Genomic DNA, 15,629 nt, shown 5'->3' on the forward strand with positions numbered 1-15,629 from the left:
GACTATCCCTCCCTGCACCTCCCTGCCAACTGTCATTCTGCCCTGGGTACCTATGGTCTTGAGAGCTGCTAGGATATATAAAGCGTGGAAGGCCACCTGAAAGGGAACTGTACCTACTCAGCTATAGGAAATTTGTTACCCAATCTGAGCTGGGACTTGGGCTGATGTACATGTCTTGAAGTCATTCACACACCTGTTAGTAAGCCCTCACTCATTCTCGTTAAACCTGATGAACTCATTGTTTCAGCAAGCCAGAATTGAGCCGAGTCGTTACTTTGGTATGTCATTGGTACTCTATCTGGGGTGAGTACATGTTTTTTCATGTCTCTCCTGGAAAATTTAATACAACACCTCCCCCAACACGAATGCCTACAGTTGAGCTAAGAGCCCTTGGACTTGACTTCCAACACAAGCTCCATGTTGCAGTGACTCTCGTTACCTTTAGCCCTAAGCTTTGCATCACCTCCAGCTGGAAGGCTGGGATGAACTACAAGACCAACATCTGCAACACAAGACACTCAAAGGCAAGTGAATGCCTTCCAGGTTCTGAAAACAGAAACAGAGAAGACCCCACTTCGTGTGCCATTTGGCACCATTCTGAGGGATGAATCAGTAACTGAATACAGACATAGCCTTGGAGTGACTTGAGATGGTGTCTGAGCAGAGGCCACCGAATAAGGGACATCCTTGAGTAGCTCCATGCAAGGAAGATAAGCTGAAAATACCCTCTAGGTCAATGCCAATTAAAATAGCTACATACCCATGCGCCATCTGGCCCAAACAGTTCCAGGAAGTTGCCTATGAACTCTCTTGATTTTTCTTCCCACTTTTGAATTAGGTCGTGACTCTTCTCCTCTACTCTGTTAACAAATTCCTTTGATCTTTCCTCCACATTCTTGACCTTCTCCTTCATCTTGTCCACCTGGTTCTGGAAACGGTACTTCTTCTCCTGGTAAAAATCAACAGGATAGATTGGTTCAAGAGGACAGCAGGGAAGTCCATCTCTATTAGTTATGTTTTATATCAAGTTGGGTTTGCTCCTAATGTAAAGGGTAGATGTCATTTTCCCCAAGAGCTAGACTTTCCCAAGCATGTCTTACACATCGTTCTATTTGGATCTATAAAGGGAAGTACAAACGTACTGTACCCAACATCTGTGAGTTGAAATTGTATGAGAACAAAATACAGGACCACAGAACTACCCTTCATTGAGCAAATACCCATACTCAGTTCTTTTGGAACATAGATAAAATGATGCATTGTATAAAGAATGGTTGATCAGGGTCTGCCTGAGAATTCTGTTTTACTAGGGTAGCGCTAAAACCAATACTGTTTATGTTAAGTTGTCCACTGACTGGATTTAGGACCTATGCCTCATGCTAAAATTGTCATCATATTTTTTATGAGGCCAATTAAACTGCATTGGTTTCCTTGGCTATAAAAAAAGCTTTTATTTTGATCGCTTCTCTGGATTTTGTGCTTAGAGACTTTATACAAGGATGTTGTCTACCTATGTTCCAGGAAACCATATTGTGTTGAGCAAAACAGTAGTCACCTCTGAGCTTCAGTTTTCTCATCAGTAATGGGGTGATACCATCCCTGCCTCCCAGGGCTGTTGTGACAGTCAGGTAAGGTCACGCATGCAGATGTGTGGCTCAAAGCCTGGCATTTGTTTCGCGTGTGTTGGCTCCGTTGTTGTCATAAAGCACCACGGACATTTATCTACATCCCCTACATTTTATCTCAGTGACAAACATAATATCACACAAAGGGTCTTCCCTTTTGATATCTCAATATATTGTCTCCTTTATTTTTTTTCTTTTTGTACTTTAGAATTTTGTAAAAAAAATACTTCAAATATTATGAAACTAGGTCAGAATTCCCCAATTTAGACCTTTCAAAACTGCGTTGCAACCTCAGGGTAGGGTTGACTATGAGCGGTGTGTGTTGCTACTGAGCTATACGATCACACTTATGTGCTACAGGAAGGTACTCTGTCTTCTGTCACCAGCAGTATGGTCTGAGACAAGCTGTTTAATCTTCTAGACTTCTGCTTTCTCACCTCTAAGTTGGATAGCATCATTACATGCCCCCAGTGGGCTTATCGCAAGTATTTCATGAGATAATGCAGGCAAAAAGAAACTCAGATGGGCATCTGATCAGCTCTTGATAAGTGTTAGCTATTGTCTTCATATCGTGTTCTTCCATGTTTTGCTCAGCACTGGAAATGGCTGTTTTGTTTAGTGCTCATGACAGCACATAACAGCAGAGTGAGCACCGGGCTGTGAGGCACGAGATTTGGAGAGGTACCGCCGCCCCACCTCTCCCTCACCCTCCCTTGGCCTTGTCTACTCTCTGGGCTCTGTTTGCCTTATCTCAAAGTCAAGGGACATGGATTGGATGACTGGTCCTCATCAGGTCTCTGCCACTTCTGAGGTTCTGTGATTCATTTACACGCCCATCCAACACATTCAATTTCCTCTGTGAGCTACAGCCAGGCTTGTTGTCATAGAAAGGCAGTAAGCACACCCCCACTGTCCTCACGGTTCCCTGAGCTAAGTGGCTTATCTAAAGACCATTTAAAGAGAGTGAGCAATAACTTTTGGAAATGGCTTGCTATGCTTGGATGGTTGACTGAATTCAATTTAAAAGAACAGACAGTTTAATTTATTGAAATAACCAGGGCTTTATTCTCTCTAAGATACCAAATCATCACGTTAGCTGAATTCTTTTCAGCCACGTGTTTGGGTGCCACTCGAACCCGGCATTTTCCATTTTGTTGCCTGGCTCGTATGAAGTTAGAGGGGCCTGAAGTCCAACACTCCCTGCTTTATCGGGACAATGAATAATCACCGACTTACAATTAATGAGCCCCTCCTATTTTGAAGGTACCAATGATCAGTTGTGTAAGATGCTGGATAATTAGAGCTGCACATAATTATAAATGCCTCCTTTTGCAGACAAATCACCCTTTGAGAATATAGTCTCTATTTGGGGGCTGGAATTCTGTATGCATGGAGAGCGTTTGTTTGGATCAAAATCATGGGCTCCTTGGAAGCCTGGTAACCTCAGTTGTCCAGACTCACTAACATCCCCCCAACCATGCAGCTCCTCTCTTTGCCTTGTAACAGCTTGTTTTGCTTGTTTTAAAGATTGTTTTAACAGCGCTCTATTATTAACCTAACAGCAGCTCTGTGGGAACAATAAGGGAGAAGTACAAAAGGAAGCCAAAGGCTTCAGGCTTTATTTAAGCAGCTGTAATTTCTCCGGACAATAAAAAAACGGCTGTTAAGGTTTCTAATGAGCATCTGTAAGGCCTTAATAAAATGAAAATTGTAAAACGTTAAAACAAGAAAGCATTTTCTCCGGGCTTAACATCTCATCGCTTCCGCCCGCCTCCCTTTCCTTTGAGAAGACAACACTTGCCTTTCCCAAGGGGCAGATGTTCCAGAAACCCTTTGCCATATCTGAAAACTAAAGAGGGGTTCGGGGGGCAGGGGAGGGAAGCAAGGAAGCTCCGTTATAAAATGTGAAGCTGCCTATGCCCCTTGGTTGACGCATGCTCCCTCTGAGGACACTGGTTTCCTTCATTACTGAGCCGGGTAGGTGTGGTGGCGCAGGCCTGTGTATCTAGCACTTGGGAAGCTGAAGCAGGAGGGTCATGATTTTGGGGCCAGCCTGGGCAATACAGTGAGGCCCTCTCTCAAAAGCTAAAACACACCATTGGGTTTTTGATGTGGATTAAATGAGACAATAATGACACTAAGAGCACCACCCAGTGCACAGTAGACAGCAGTCACGATAGTATAATACAAAGGCCCTCAGAGTGCACGAGGAGGCGCACTTACGTTTATAAAGCTGACATTGAGTTCCTTGGCCGTGTATCCTCTCTGAAGATTGCGTCGGGCATACACATCATAGTCACGGACAATTCTGGTGATGATGTCTGATGTTGAGATGCCTTCTGTTCTTTGTGTTGGAACAAACATGCCTGTCCAAGTAAGAATAAAAAGATAAAGGGAAGATCACCTCATTCAGCCTCGTTCCTTTAGTGATCCTTTTTTGCTGGATACAATTGGAGTTTCTGGGTAGCCAGAGAAGCCTTCTTTTCTGGCCCCAGCTGAGTCTTCCAGTCCCAATACCACATACTTCCTTTACCATGGCACTGCGTGGTCATCATCCCAGGCTTGGTCCAGGAGACACCATCCACTCACCCGGCTCCTGACATTTGCTCTCGCTCAGCTCTTCCTTTCTGTCCTTGGCACCCATTTCCCACCCCCACCATCCACAAGAGTTCTTCCTCACCCTTGGCAGTTCACCTTCAAGGCTGTACGTCCATGACGTCTTTGCTGAAATCAACAAGAGAACTCCCAGCATTTGGAAGACAACGGTATCTTGAGTGCCCAAAACCAAATGTCTAATGTCTGTCTCTATATAGACATGGACATTTGCTTGTGTGTTCTTTGTATTTTTTTTTTATTTTTTTTGCTTCTTTAAATCAAAACAGCAATGGACATTTTGAATGCAGTTTTGTCTTAATTGCCTTCGCATGGCCAGTGCTCAGAGCAGTCCACAGGAAGAGGCTCAGCAAATGCAAAGTGAAGGAATAGTAACAACTGAGTCAATGAATGAGTCAGATCCCAGCAAAGCTTCTTCCTTCTGGAAGTCTGCCTCACTCTGTCTCACGTTTTCCCCGCAGGAAAAGAAGGAGTCTTTGTAGTCTCTGCCTAAGGACCTGTGTAAGACATGCTAGATGATCTTATCTCCTTTAAGAATAGCCTACTCGGCAGGGCGGTAGTGGTGCACGCCCGCACTTGGGAGGCAGAAGTAGGCGGATCTCTGTGAGTTCGAGGCCAGCCTGGTCTACAAGAGCTAGTTCCAGGACAGGAACCAAAGCCACAGAGAAACCCTGTCTCGAAAAAAAAAAAAGAAAAGAAAAGAAAAGAAAAGAAAAGAAAAGAAAAGAAAAGAAAAAAAAAAGAATAGCCTACTCTGCATGGTGGTTTCACCACCCAAGACCCTGTCATCTGGAATATGTGGAAAAGAGTAGAAATAAAGAAGCCCAAGGATGCCAAGTTCTAATGGCTCCAAACACAGTAAGAACTGGATCCATGCTCAAAATTCTGTTGTCAACCAAAATCTTGTGTTGGCAATTGAGATCTTTCTAGTCCATATCATTCCAATCACTTAGATCTGTCCTGTATCAGCAGCAAGGTAAGCTGAGGACAAGGGTTCTCAGTTTACAGCAAGTCACTTAAACCTCTGAAGGCAAGCCACTTGGCCTTAGTTTTCCTCACCTAAGAAGTTAGCTAGACAAGGCGATCCGGGCTCATCTGGGCCACTTTTCTTCCCCACTGTCCAATTTCACTCAATGTACAACAAACCTGTTCCTCAAATGCTTCCCTAATTCAACCAGTTTTCTCCATCTTTAGTCAAACCCAAACCACCTTACTCAATCAAAGATTACATCAAGAGTCTCGAAATCAATCCTTAGTCATGCTACTGTGTGTGTGTGTGTGTGTGTGTGTGTGAGTGAGTGTACGCGTGCATGTGTGTGTGTGTACATGCATGCAAGCCATGAATGCAGGTACCCAGGGAGGCTAAATGATTCCTGGAACTGTCATTACAAGCAGTTGTGAGCTGACTGGTGTGGAATGGTAGGAACTGAATCCAGGTCCTTTGCAAGAGCGATATGCACTCTTAACCACTGAACCATCTCTCCAGCTCATGGGATGCCATTTTTGTCCACTTAAACACACACAGCCAACAAACACAGAGTCATCCTTCTAAATGCATGTTGCATGCCTGCTCATTCCTCTTCCTTAGCTGGCTACCGTGTTTAGAATAAAGCCTTTAACTTGGTTCTGCCACAGCTTACACAGTCCCTTCCTGTGCTTCCTCCTTGTCTTAGTCTCATCTCCCAGCCCCTCTCCTCTTTACTCCCTCAGCCAAGGCTCCTGCACTCTACCAAGGAGTGGGATTGTTTTGCTTATAGGCTGTGGCATTTGGAATGTAACTGGCCCCCATAAGCTCATAGGGAGTGGCACTCCACATATGCCTCGGTGTGGAGTAGGTGTAGCCTTGTGGGAGGAAATGTGTCACAGTGGGCTTTGAGATCTCCTTTGTCAAGGTCTACTCTGTGTGGAACACAGTTCACTTCCTGTTGCCTGCAGATCAAGATGTAGAACTCTGTCTTCTCCAGCACCATGTCTGTCTGCATGCTGCCACGTTTCCTTCCATGATGATAATGGACTAAAACCTCTGAAAATGTAAGCCACCTCAATTAAATGTTTTCCTTTATAAGAGTTGCCATGGTTGTGTGTCTCTTCACTGCAATAGAAACCCTAACTGTGAAAAGTCTATGAAGCCGGGCCTGTTTCTAGCAACACCAAACTTCTTCAGTGTCCTAAAACTATCAGCTCTCCTCTTCTCTGTCTGTCACAGTCTCTGTCTGCTTAACTTAGTCACCGACTGGGCTTCAGGTTTAGTGTCGAAGAAATTACGTCTCAACTCTCAAAGCAGATCTTCCTGTTTGTTAGCCCCACTGCTCTTTTCCCTCAAATATTGCAAGGGCTTTGAGAAAACACCTCCCTTAGCAACTGTCTTTCTTGCCTCAGGTCTGTAGGAGGGACAGGACCACACCCTTCTTGCTTTCCTGGGTAGTCTCGTACCAGGTGACCAGCAGGCACTATTAGACTATGTTGCTGAATGAGTGACAAGATGAATACTGATGCTGAGCATCCTTCCAAAGCCAATCCTCTCTGAGTGCGTCTGGCTGGCTGCTCCACAGGGTCCCTTCAGGACCTCTAAAAACACGTCATCTGCACACTCATAGCATCGACAGCAGAGTGATACTGCTGCTCTTGGAGACAGAGCATCGGACTTTGGCCCAGGGCTCAGAGGACAGAGTTGGAGTTGGCCACTAGGCCTGAAACTTCTCTGATCATTTTCTAGAAGAGTGAAACCAAATGCATGAAATGGAAGGTAGAAAGCACAAACATATAGCCACCTGGAGGCAAAGAAAACTCCAACTCGACCAAGTATGGGAGCAGGGCTTTGGCAGGTGGTGGCTCCCTGTGTGACCCCTGAGTCAGCAGGTCTGGGACAGACAGCATCCCCACCTGAACTTGAACAGTTGGAGACTGTCTGCGGAAAACCTATCCTGTCTTTCTTCAGGACTGATGAAATGTGAAGGTTCTTTAGCTACTAATTGATTTTAGCAAGTCACTTAGACACCGGGGATATGATCTTGTCCTGTCTGAAGTCAGAGACTTGGGTCTTTACGACTGAGTAACGAGAGCAGATTTGGACCTGGGGGGATTTGCTTTGGCTGCTTGAGAGGTAGGGCTCTGAAAGAAGCCAAGCCCTCTGCTGACATAATGAGGCACCCAGCTTCCTCCAAATCCTAATTATTGCTCTGCTAAAAATATTCAGTAATGAGCATGATCAGAGAACCGTTTTTATCATGCTTTTCAGAACTGCAGCGTTTGGTTATGGAGGCTATTTTAAGAAGCAGCAAAGCACATGTTAATAAAGCAACTTTCAACAGTAGTAGGCACTATTGGAATGACAATGAGTAACGTGGGCCTCACAGTCTATTTCGTCTCGGCGCCATCTTCCTGTCCAGCTTTGCTAGAGGATTCTGACGCTCGGCTCTGACAAACAGAGCCCAATGTTGTACTGCTTAATTTATACCCATGATGTCTCTGGCTTCTTTTAAAGTGATTTTTGACTTTCCAAATAGACTGCAGAGTAGAGAAGCTGCGTGTGGGTGCTCAGATAATTTCTGAGACACTCTCTTCCGCAATGGCTACTCTATGGCCGTTCTCTATGTATATCCCAACTAGATCTTCCTCCCAGTGAGGAGCCAGTAGAGGAGATTTGGGGACCACAAGGAAGGAGCTCTGTGCAAACGAAGTCACATACCCTTACTTAGTCTCAGGCCCGCACTTCCAAGGAAACAAAATGCCACCTAACTCTTCATTTCAGAAAGTGAACTGTGAAGGGTCACATGGGCAAGCTACCCATGTTCCATTGCATGGCTCCATGAGCAGCACCAACTGGACACAGTGGATTACAGTTTTTAAACAGGAAGAGGACACGAAGGTAGAAGATGAGAGTATTGGGGGCCTTAGAAGGCTGTGGAGAGTATTTGGCTTGGCCATGATCAAGATACATAGTATACATGTATGAAACTCTCAAGGAATAAATTTAAGAAAGCAAATGTTTTAGAAAGAGATACATAATACACAAAAGAAGAATATAGAAAACTAACTCTTTTTTTTTTTTTTTTGGTTTTTCGAGACAGGGTTTCTCTGTGGTTTTGGAGCCTGTCCTGAAACTAGCTCTTGTAGACCAGGCTGGTCTCGAACTCACAGAGATCCGCCTGCCTCTGCCTCCCGAGTGCTGGGATTAAAGGCGTGCGCCACCACTGCCCGGCAGAAAACTAACTCTTAAAAAAGAGGCCCACACTCCTTTGCTCTTGAATTTGGGTTAGCCTCAGTGACTTGCTTATACTTAAAAGGTTATATAGATGATAGCCACAGGAAGCCTTATAGAAACGTTAAATTTGCTTGCTCTCTAGACAGTTGCTCCCAGCCTTCATGAAGCTCAAGTAACATGGAGACAATGTGTTTGTGCCCCAGTGACAACCAGAGCTGAGCTCCTGGCTTACAGTTAGGGGACAGCTCCTTCTTTCAGCATCTAGTTTGAAAGAGTCAAGCAAAAAGTTTTCAGCCTATGGTAGAGGTGGTAGAGGGTTTGCCCAGTGTATGGGAAGCTCTAGGCTTAATCCCCTGTACCACATTTTATAAAAACAACAAGCATGGTGGCCCATGTCTTTAATCTCAGCTCTTGGGAAGCAGGAACAGGCCAGCTCTGGGAGTTCTAGGCCAGCCAAATGTACATAGTGGTTTCTAGGCCAGCTGGAGCTACAGAGTAAGAGTTTGTCCCAAAAAAAAAAAAAAAGATAAAGATAAAAGAAGCATGCAGCCAAGGCTCCTGTTAAGACCCTGCCCCACAAGAATCATGAACAAAACTAGTGTTCTGAAATCACTATCGCCGGGTGTGGTGATGCACAACTTTAATCCCAGAACTCAGGAGGCAGAGGCAGGCGGATTTCTGTGAGTTCAAGGCCACCCTGGCCTACAGAGCTAGTTCCAGGACAGCCAGGACTATTACATATAGAAAACCTGTCTCAAAAAAACAATATCTATATCTATATCTATCTGTCTGTCTGTCTGTCTATCTATCTATCTATCTATCTATCTATCTATCTATCTATCTATCTATCTATCTATTAAAATCACTACCTTGGGAGTCATTTTGCTGTTATTCCTCCTTTACTGAGACCACTCACCCGGGAAGGAAACTACTACCAGATGCTGAGGAGTTCTTGAACAGCAATGCAGTTAACCTTGGGGGTCTCTTAGCTGATCCCAATCCCTGGTCTACGTGTCTGCTGCTGTTTTTAAGGAAGAGTTGTCGTGCTGCTCAGACATTAAGATGGTATTCGTCCCCCATGCCCTGACCCATCATGATGGGACTCATGCACCGAGCAGGTCTTCTCTCCCTCCCCTCTGCCAGCTCTTTCTCAGCTTCTCTGCAGCTTTCCAAGTTGGAAGCGCACGAGATCTCTTCTCTTTGAACTCCTTGCTAGCAAGGTTGCGACTGAAAGTTGGCAGGCCCCCAGTTCTTACCAAGTTCTCCTGAGTTCTGAGAGAGTCCTTGCAAAGAGGATGGTACAGACCTGGCTGCTCCGGTGACAGCGGCTGTCCCAACACTCCGCATATACACGTTGTAGGCCCAGAGCAGCTGTCGTCTTAGGCTTGCCTGCGTGCTGTAGTGGACAGGAAAATGGCTCACCTGCTTCCTTTATATGCTTATAAACATCGTCAGAGCCAGCAGAGGAATATGGGATGTCATCATGAGCCACAAAGTCAATCTGGTGAAGGAAGACCAACAGGAAATTACCACTGACGCGGATGGGTAGGTTTAGAGATTTGGAAAGGGCTGGTGACTCCTCCCCTCTCCACCCCAATGTGGCCCCAGAACGCTGTCCTCTGGGCATAACAAGCCATCACCGTCTCCATCAGAGCTGCTGTGACAACATCAAGAGCCCCTCAAGGTCAGCCTCACAGAAGCAGTCCCTGTCATCTGAGTTGACCCCAACTTCCATCTGGACTTCCTCTCCAAGCCGTCCTGTTGTCTGGTGGGCTGCCCTCTTGGGGTGACTAATTTTTCTTATCAATTCAACAAGATCTAGTCTCACCCTGGAAACATCTCTGAGCATGTCTGTGGGGGGATTCTTGGTTAGGTTAACTGAGGAGCAAGACCAACCCTGAACGTGGGTGGCACCATTCTCTGGCCTTGGCTCCTGAACCAAATGAAAAGGAGAAAGTGGGCTGAACCCAAGCTTTCACTGCTCTCTGCTTCCTGACTCTGGATGCAGTGTGGCCAACTGCTTCCTGCTTCCGCTTCCACACATCCATTCATTGTCATGAGGAACTGCATCCCCTGGACTTTACAAAATAAATCCTTCCTTTCTCCCTCCCTGCTTCCCTTCCTCCCTTTCTTCTTTGCTCTGCTGAGGTACTTTGTGGCAACAATGGGACAAGTAACTCATATGCATTCTTGAACAATTTTCCTCTACTCCTCATGTCTGTTCCCTACCTCACCAAGTAAACATTCTCAGCCCAGATTTTAAAGCTGTTAACTGTGGGCCTTTAGTCCACCTCAAGAAGCAGTTTTGATTAATAGTTTAATTTTCTAAGGTATCATTCCTACCTAGCACTTACAAGTTATAAAACCCATAAACGGGAAGGAGGAAGTTTGGATTCCTCGGTCTCAATACCGGCAGGGGCTAAGTAAACTTGTGGGTGTGTGTGTACAGGTGTCCTGTGCATTGGAAGATGCCGAGCAGCATTTCATACCTCCACCCACTAGAGGTCAGTGGCACTCCCTAGCAATGACAACCGAAATACTTCCAGACAATGCCCTTTGGGGTGCAAATTCAAAGAAGAATTTCTGTATTAAATGGTATGTAACAGTGCTTAAAAATAGAAACCCATGCATGGCAAGCACTCAATATCTATTTTATTACCCTTGTTGTTACTAATTCTCTCTCCATACTCAAGCTTACTTCCCCCTCTTCAGTGCATATTAATAACAACTCAGGGTAGCCATGACATCGAACCCACTTTGTATAATAACAAAGTCCTCTGCATAGTGCTGGGCATATGGTAAATAATAAATGACATTCAGCATGGTCATTATTAATATCCTCTAAAATGCCTGTCATATACTGAATATACAATATATGCTAAGTAAAAAAAGTATGATTGCTGGTAGTAAACCATATTGTAGTTTTTCCTCCTTTCTTTTCATTCTCACCAGGAAATTGTCTCCTCTGCTATTACCCATGCACATTTATCAGTGTTCTCTATTCTCTTCTGCATTGCAAATTTAAAAATAGAAAAGAAAATTCTTAGAACAGCTTAATCTTATTTTTTTTTTTTGTACTGCTTATAAAAGGAAAGAATAGCTCCTAGTGTGGGGCTGGGAGGGAGATACAAAGAACATAATTTGATGCAGATCAAAAGAATGTCTCATGTTTTCAACTAATAAAATTCTTATGTCAGTAGGAACCTCAGAGTCACAAAATCATAGCTATACAGTTCTTTCCTTAAAGCCTCACCCCTGACCTCCCAGGTAAGATGTGTGTACATTTGTTCCATGCCTAAGGATGCCCGTAAGTGTGAGTACCAACAATGATGCTGTTGATGGTAGTAACAATGGCATCCTTGGAGCGCCTGCCATGGACAGCCAGCTTTCCAAGTGTTTTACTTGGATTTTTTTTCATTAGCTCCTTAAAATGGTACCACAAGGAGGACAGAAGTCTCATGCAGTTCTGCAGATGAAGTGGCAGAGTCCAGAGTGGCTAAGAATCTTGCTCATGGTTCTTTAGAGAAAGAGGGAGGCAGTATTTGGACCTGGCTAGCCTGGCTCTAATACCTGCACCCAAGGCAAGGAGAAGATGGCAATCCTTAGCTCTGGACAAAAGAGAAGTGTTACATCAAGTGACGCCACATGTCAGCTCCTAAAGCTTCCCTTTCAGAAACTGGGAGAGTCTCCAGGTTTCCTGCAGGCTCAGTTACAGAGCCAGAGCCCCTAATCTGGTTCCTGGAAGAACATGGAAGGAAGAGCGGTACCTTGTGTTTTTCCAGGAACTCTGGCGTGAGAGTCCATGGTGCGTCTCTGATGACTTCGTCCACGTAGCGGCAGTGTCTCAGGGCTTCGTATCTTTCTGCCTCATTCATCACAGTAAAACCTTTGAACTTGTGAGTAAGGTCATCACTGCAGACTGAAACAGGCAAAGGTATTAAATGCTGTTGCCACCCACCCTGTGGTCGTTCTGGTTTCTTAGGCAAAACAAATGGAGTGTGCTTTCACTAGGTGCCTGACATCAGTGAACTTGGGCTGTTTTCGCTTTGTTGTTATAGGAACAAAGGATTATGAGAGGAAAGCAAACCTAAATCCACTAGGAATTCGGAGTTTCGTTTTACTGCTAATTATAGCTGCATTCTCTTCTGAGGCCTTTATCAAAATTATTCTGCACGCTATCTAATATGACTTTACTATCTTTTCCTCCTCCTAGCTCACCCTTTGGTGAATGTTATTATTCAGAAATGAAAGGGCCATGGGAAACCAGATGAAGAGACAACAGAAAGAGAGAAGAGGAGCCAAGAAGCCTGCATCAAGGCTGGACCAATCAATTTCAATTCCAATTCTTTCACAAAATTATTGTACTTAGTAACCCAGTTAGGACAGGGACACACACACACACACAGGAGGGAGGGAGGAAGGCAAAGGGAGAGAGAGAGAGGTCCCTGGATAGAGATCCAGTCACTACACATGACTCTCTCTCTCATCCACATTAAGCTACACAACAGAGAGGTGAAAATTATACACTAGAAGATCTGATCTAACAGAGTTCAGCCTTCCCATAACTTCCCGTCCTTCCTGGATATAAAGCCCTTAAATGGAAATAGTCATTTCCTTTACCTTCAGCCTTAGAAAGGAGTGAGGTTTTTTTATCTTTTGAAGCTTTATTAAAAATGTTTTAGGCCAAGAGGTTTGCGTGCCTTTAATCCCAGCTCTTGGGAGGTAGAGGCAGGTGGATCTCTATGAGTTAGAGGCCAGCTTGGTCTACAAAATGACTTCCGGAACAGCCAGACCTACACACAGAGAAACTCTGTCTCAAAAAAAATTATTTTAAAATGAACTAAACAAAAATCATACTTACTCGCCTACATTTTGGTTAGCTAAGTCAGATTTCCTAATGTTTCCTGTGTACCAGGAAGAAAGGTCACAACAAGTACAGGTCCTGCTGAGCATCTTGCTGAAACTGGTCAGAGTTGCCCTCACAGCTTCTTGTAATGAAATTTTCCCACCCTTTGTAATATTATGTACACATAGTAAACTCTCTGATCTTAAGGGTTAAGGTGACATTTACAGACAAAAGTACCTTTTTTTCTGGAACTAAATCTGTTCTGTCCCCTGAACCAAATCTGGCCACAGAGTAGTAGCCACCTGCCATGCTCGGCATCCAGAAAACTTGCCTTTATAGCTCCTTCGCACATCTAATGTCCAAGTTATCATTTCTGGAAATATTCCTCTGACCCTGGTGCTCTCGATCAAAGGATGCAAAGTTTCAGTTAGACTGGAGGAACACATTTTAGGGATCTCATGCATTGCATGGTGACCACTTGATAATAAAGTGTGGTCTACTTTAAGATTGCTAAAACAGATTCTAGACACCCTCATAACATCAACAAAAAAGCAAGACAGGTAAGGTGATGGATATGTTATCATATGGATATAATTGCTATATAATTACCTTGATTTCTATCATGTACATATAGATCAAAACATCAAATTGCACCTAATAAATATACACAATTATTATGTCAATAATAGTCATGTCTCTTAATAACAAGGGCAAGTTCTGAGAAGTGCATTGCTAGTTGATTTCATGGCTGTGCAAACACTGATGCATGCATTTATACAAACTTAGATGGTACAGATCAATAACTAGATTCTGCCTTTTGATGCAACCAAGAGACACAGTAAATGCAAGATGCACAGGGCTGCCCGTATAAACTGAATAATGATTTACAGTAAGCTATTTAAACAAGTAGGTATACTCTAAATTAACAATAGAAAATAGAGTCTAGCCAGGGTTTGGCAGTATATACCTACAATCCCAGGACCAGGGAGGCTGAGGCAGGAGGATCATGAATTTAAGGCCAGCCTGGGATACAGAACAAAACCCTGTCTCAAACACAAATAGTTGTTTTATACAGTGTATAGACTTTATTTTTTTAGGTGGGAACTCAATGTGTAGCTCAGGTTGACTTTTACCTTGAGGTCCTCTTGCCTCAATCTTCGAGGTTTTGGGATTATAGGTGTACATCACCATGGCCAGTGTGGCTGTTTCAGCTTCTGATGAATAGTGCCTGGCCATAGTAGGTTCTTAACAAAGATTTCTTGAGTACATTAACGGTGTCTGATGCATAAAGATGCTCAATAAATAAATTTTTATCAGCAGGTACACTTTAACAACACATATATGTACATGAGACTAATGAATCTGGAGGTATACACACAAAAAAGCTACATAGCTCCTATATGTTCATATCCTCTGTAAATACTTCCTGAGATGCTTTCTGTTGTAGCAGTTTAAGTGATCAAAACATCGCTGCATGGCTGAATCACCCATGGAGCTTATTAAATAGAATGGTGTCTGAGTCAGCACTCTGGAGGCAGAGGCAGGAGGATCTCTATGAGTTCCAGGCCAGCCTGGTCTACATAGTGGGCTCTAGTTCAGCTTGGGCTACATCCTGAGACCCTGTCTCAAAAGATAAAAATACCGGTGTGATCACTTATTTATCTCCCATTAATTCACTATGATCCTTTGACTCCGAAAGCCATTTCTCTCTGTTTTGAAGATCTCAGAGGAGTCAATGTCAGTTGACCAAAACCACTTTGTTTTGGTCACTTACAGAGGGCCAACATCAAAGCCATGGTGCAGTCTTTAAGACTGTACAGCTGAGTGTGCAGCAAAGGAAGTAAAGTAGAAGCAGTTAGCAGGGGTGTTGCCTATGGGCCAACATTGCTCCCTTTGTCGGTGTGTGGGATTTTACAGTCCTTTCAATCAAATGGGAAAACAATTTGCTTTTTTTTTTTGGTTTTTTTTTTCGAGACAGGGTTTCTCTGTGGTTTTGGAGCCTGTCCTGGAACTAGCTCTTGTAGATCAGGCTGGTCTCGAACTCACAGAGATCTACCTGCCTCTGCCTCCCGAGTGCTGGGATTAAAGGCGTGCGCCACCAAACAATTTGCTTGTTATCAGTGTTTTAGGGATGTTCTATTGGGAATTCACCAAGGCCAGCTGGCCTGGGTCCGAAAAAGCATGGGATAAAAAGGGACTCGCTGAACATAGAGGACAATGAGGACTACTGAGAACTCAAGAACAATGGCAATGGGTTTTTGATCCTACTGCATGTACTGGCTTTGTGGGAGCCTAGGCAGTTTGGATGCTCACCTTACTAGACCTGGATGGAGGTGGGCGG

At 44.2% G+C, this 15,629-nt stretch overlaps 1 protein-coding gene across 4 annotated transcripts in view; it reads right to left on the reverse strand.

The window, feature by feature from the left end:
• The window catches only part of Pcyt1b (phosphate cytidylyltransferase 1B, choline), a 69,378-nt gene that overhangs the window by 14,147 nt on the left and 39,602 nt on the right, over nucleotides 1–15,629 (reverse strand). For all 4 annotated transcript variants that reach the window (XM_041647624.1, XM_041647622.1, XM_041647625.1 and 1 more), the window contains exons 4-7: nucleotides 12,210–12,361; nucleotides 9,865–9,943; nucleotides 3,849–3,991; nucleotides 761–949 (exon numbers count right to left, since the gene is read on the reverse strand). In XM_041647624.1, the coding sequence (XP_041503558.1) occupies nucleotides 761–949; nucleotides 3,849–3,991; nucleotides 9,865–9,943; nucleotides 12,210–12,361 (563 nt within the window). The remainder of the gene's footprint in view (nucleotides 1–760; nucleotides 950–3,848; nucleotides 3,992–9,864; nucleotides 9,944–12,209; nucleotides 12,362–15,629) is intronic.

This window comes from Microtus oregoni, unplaced genomic scaffold (assembly GCF_018167655.1).
Source record: "Microtus oregoni isolate MIOR12 unplaced genomic scaffold, Mior012 000198F_ref0000285, whole genome shotgun sequence".
Lineage (NCBI taxonomy): Eukaryota > Metazoa > Chordata > Mammalia > Rodentia > Cricetidae > Microtus > Microtus oregoni.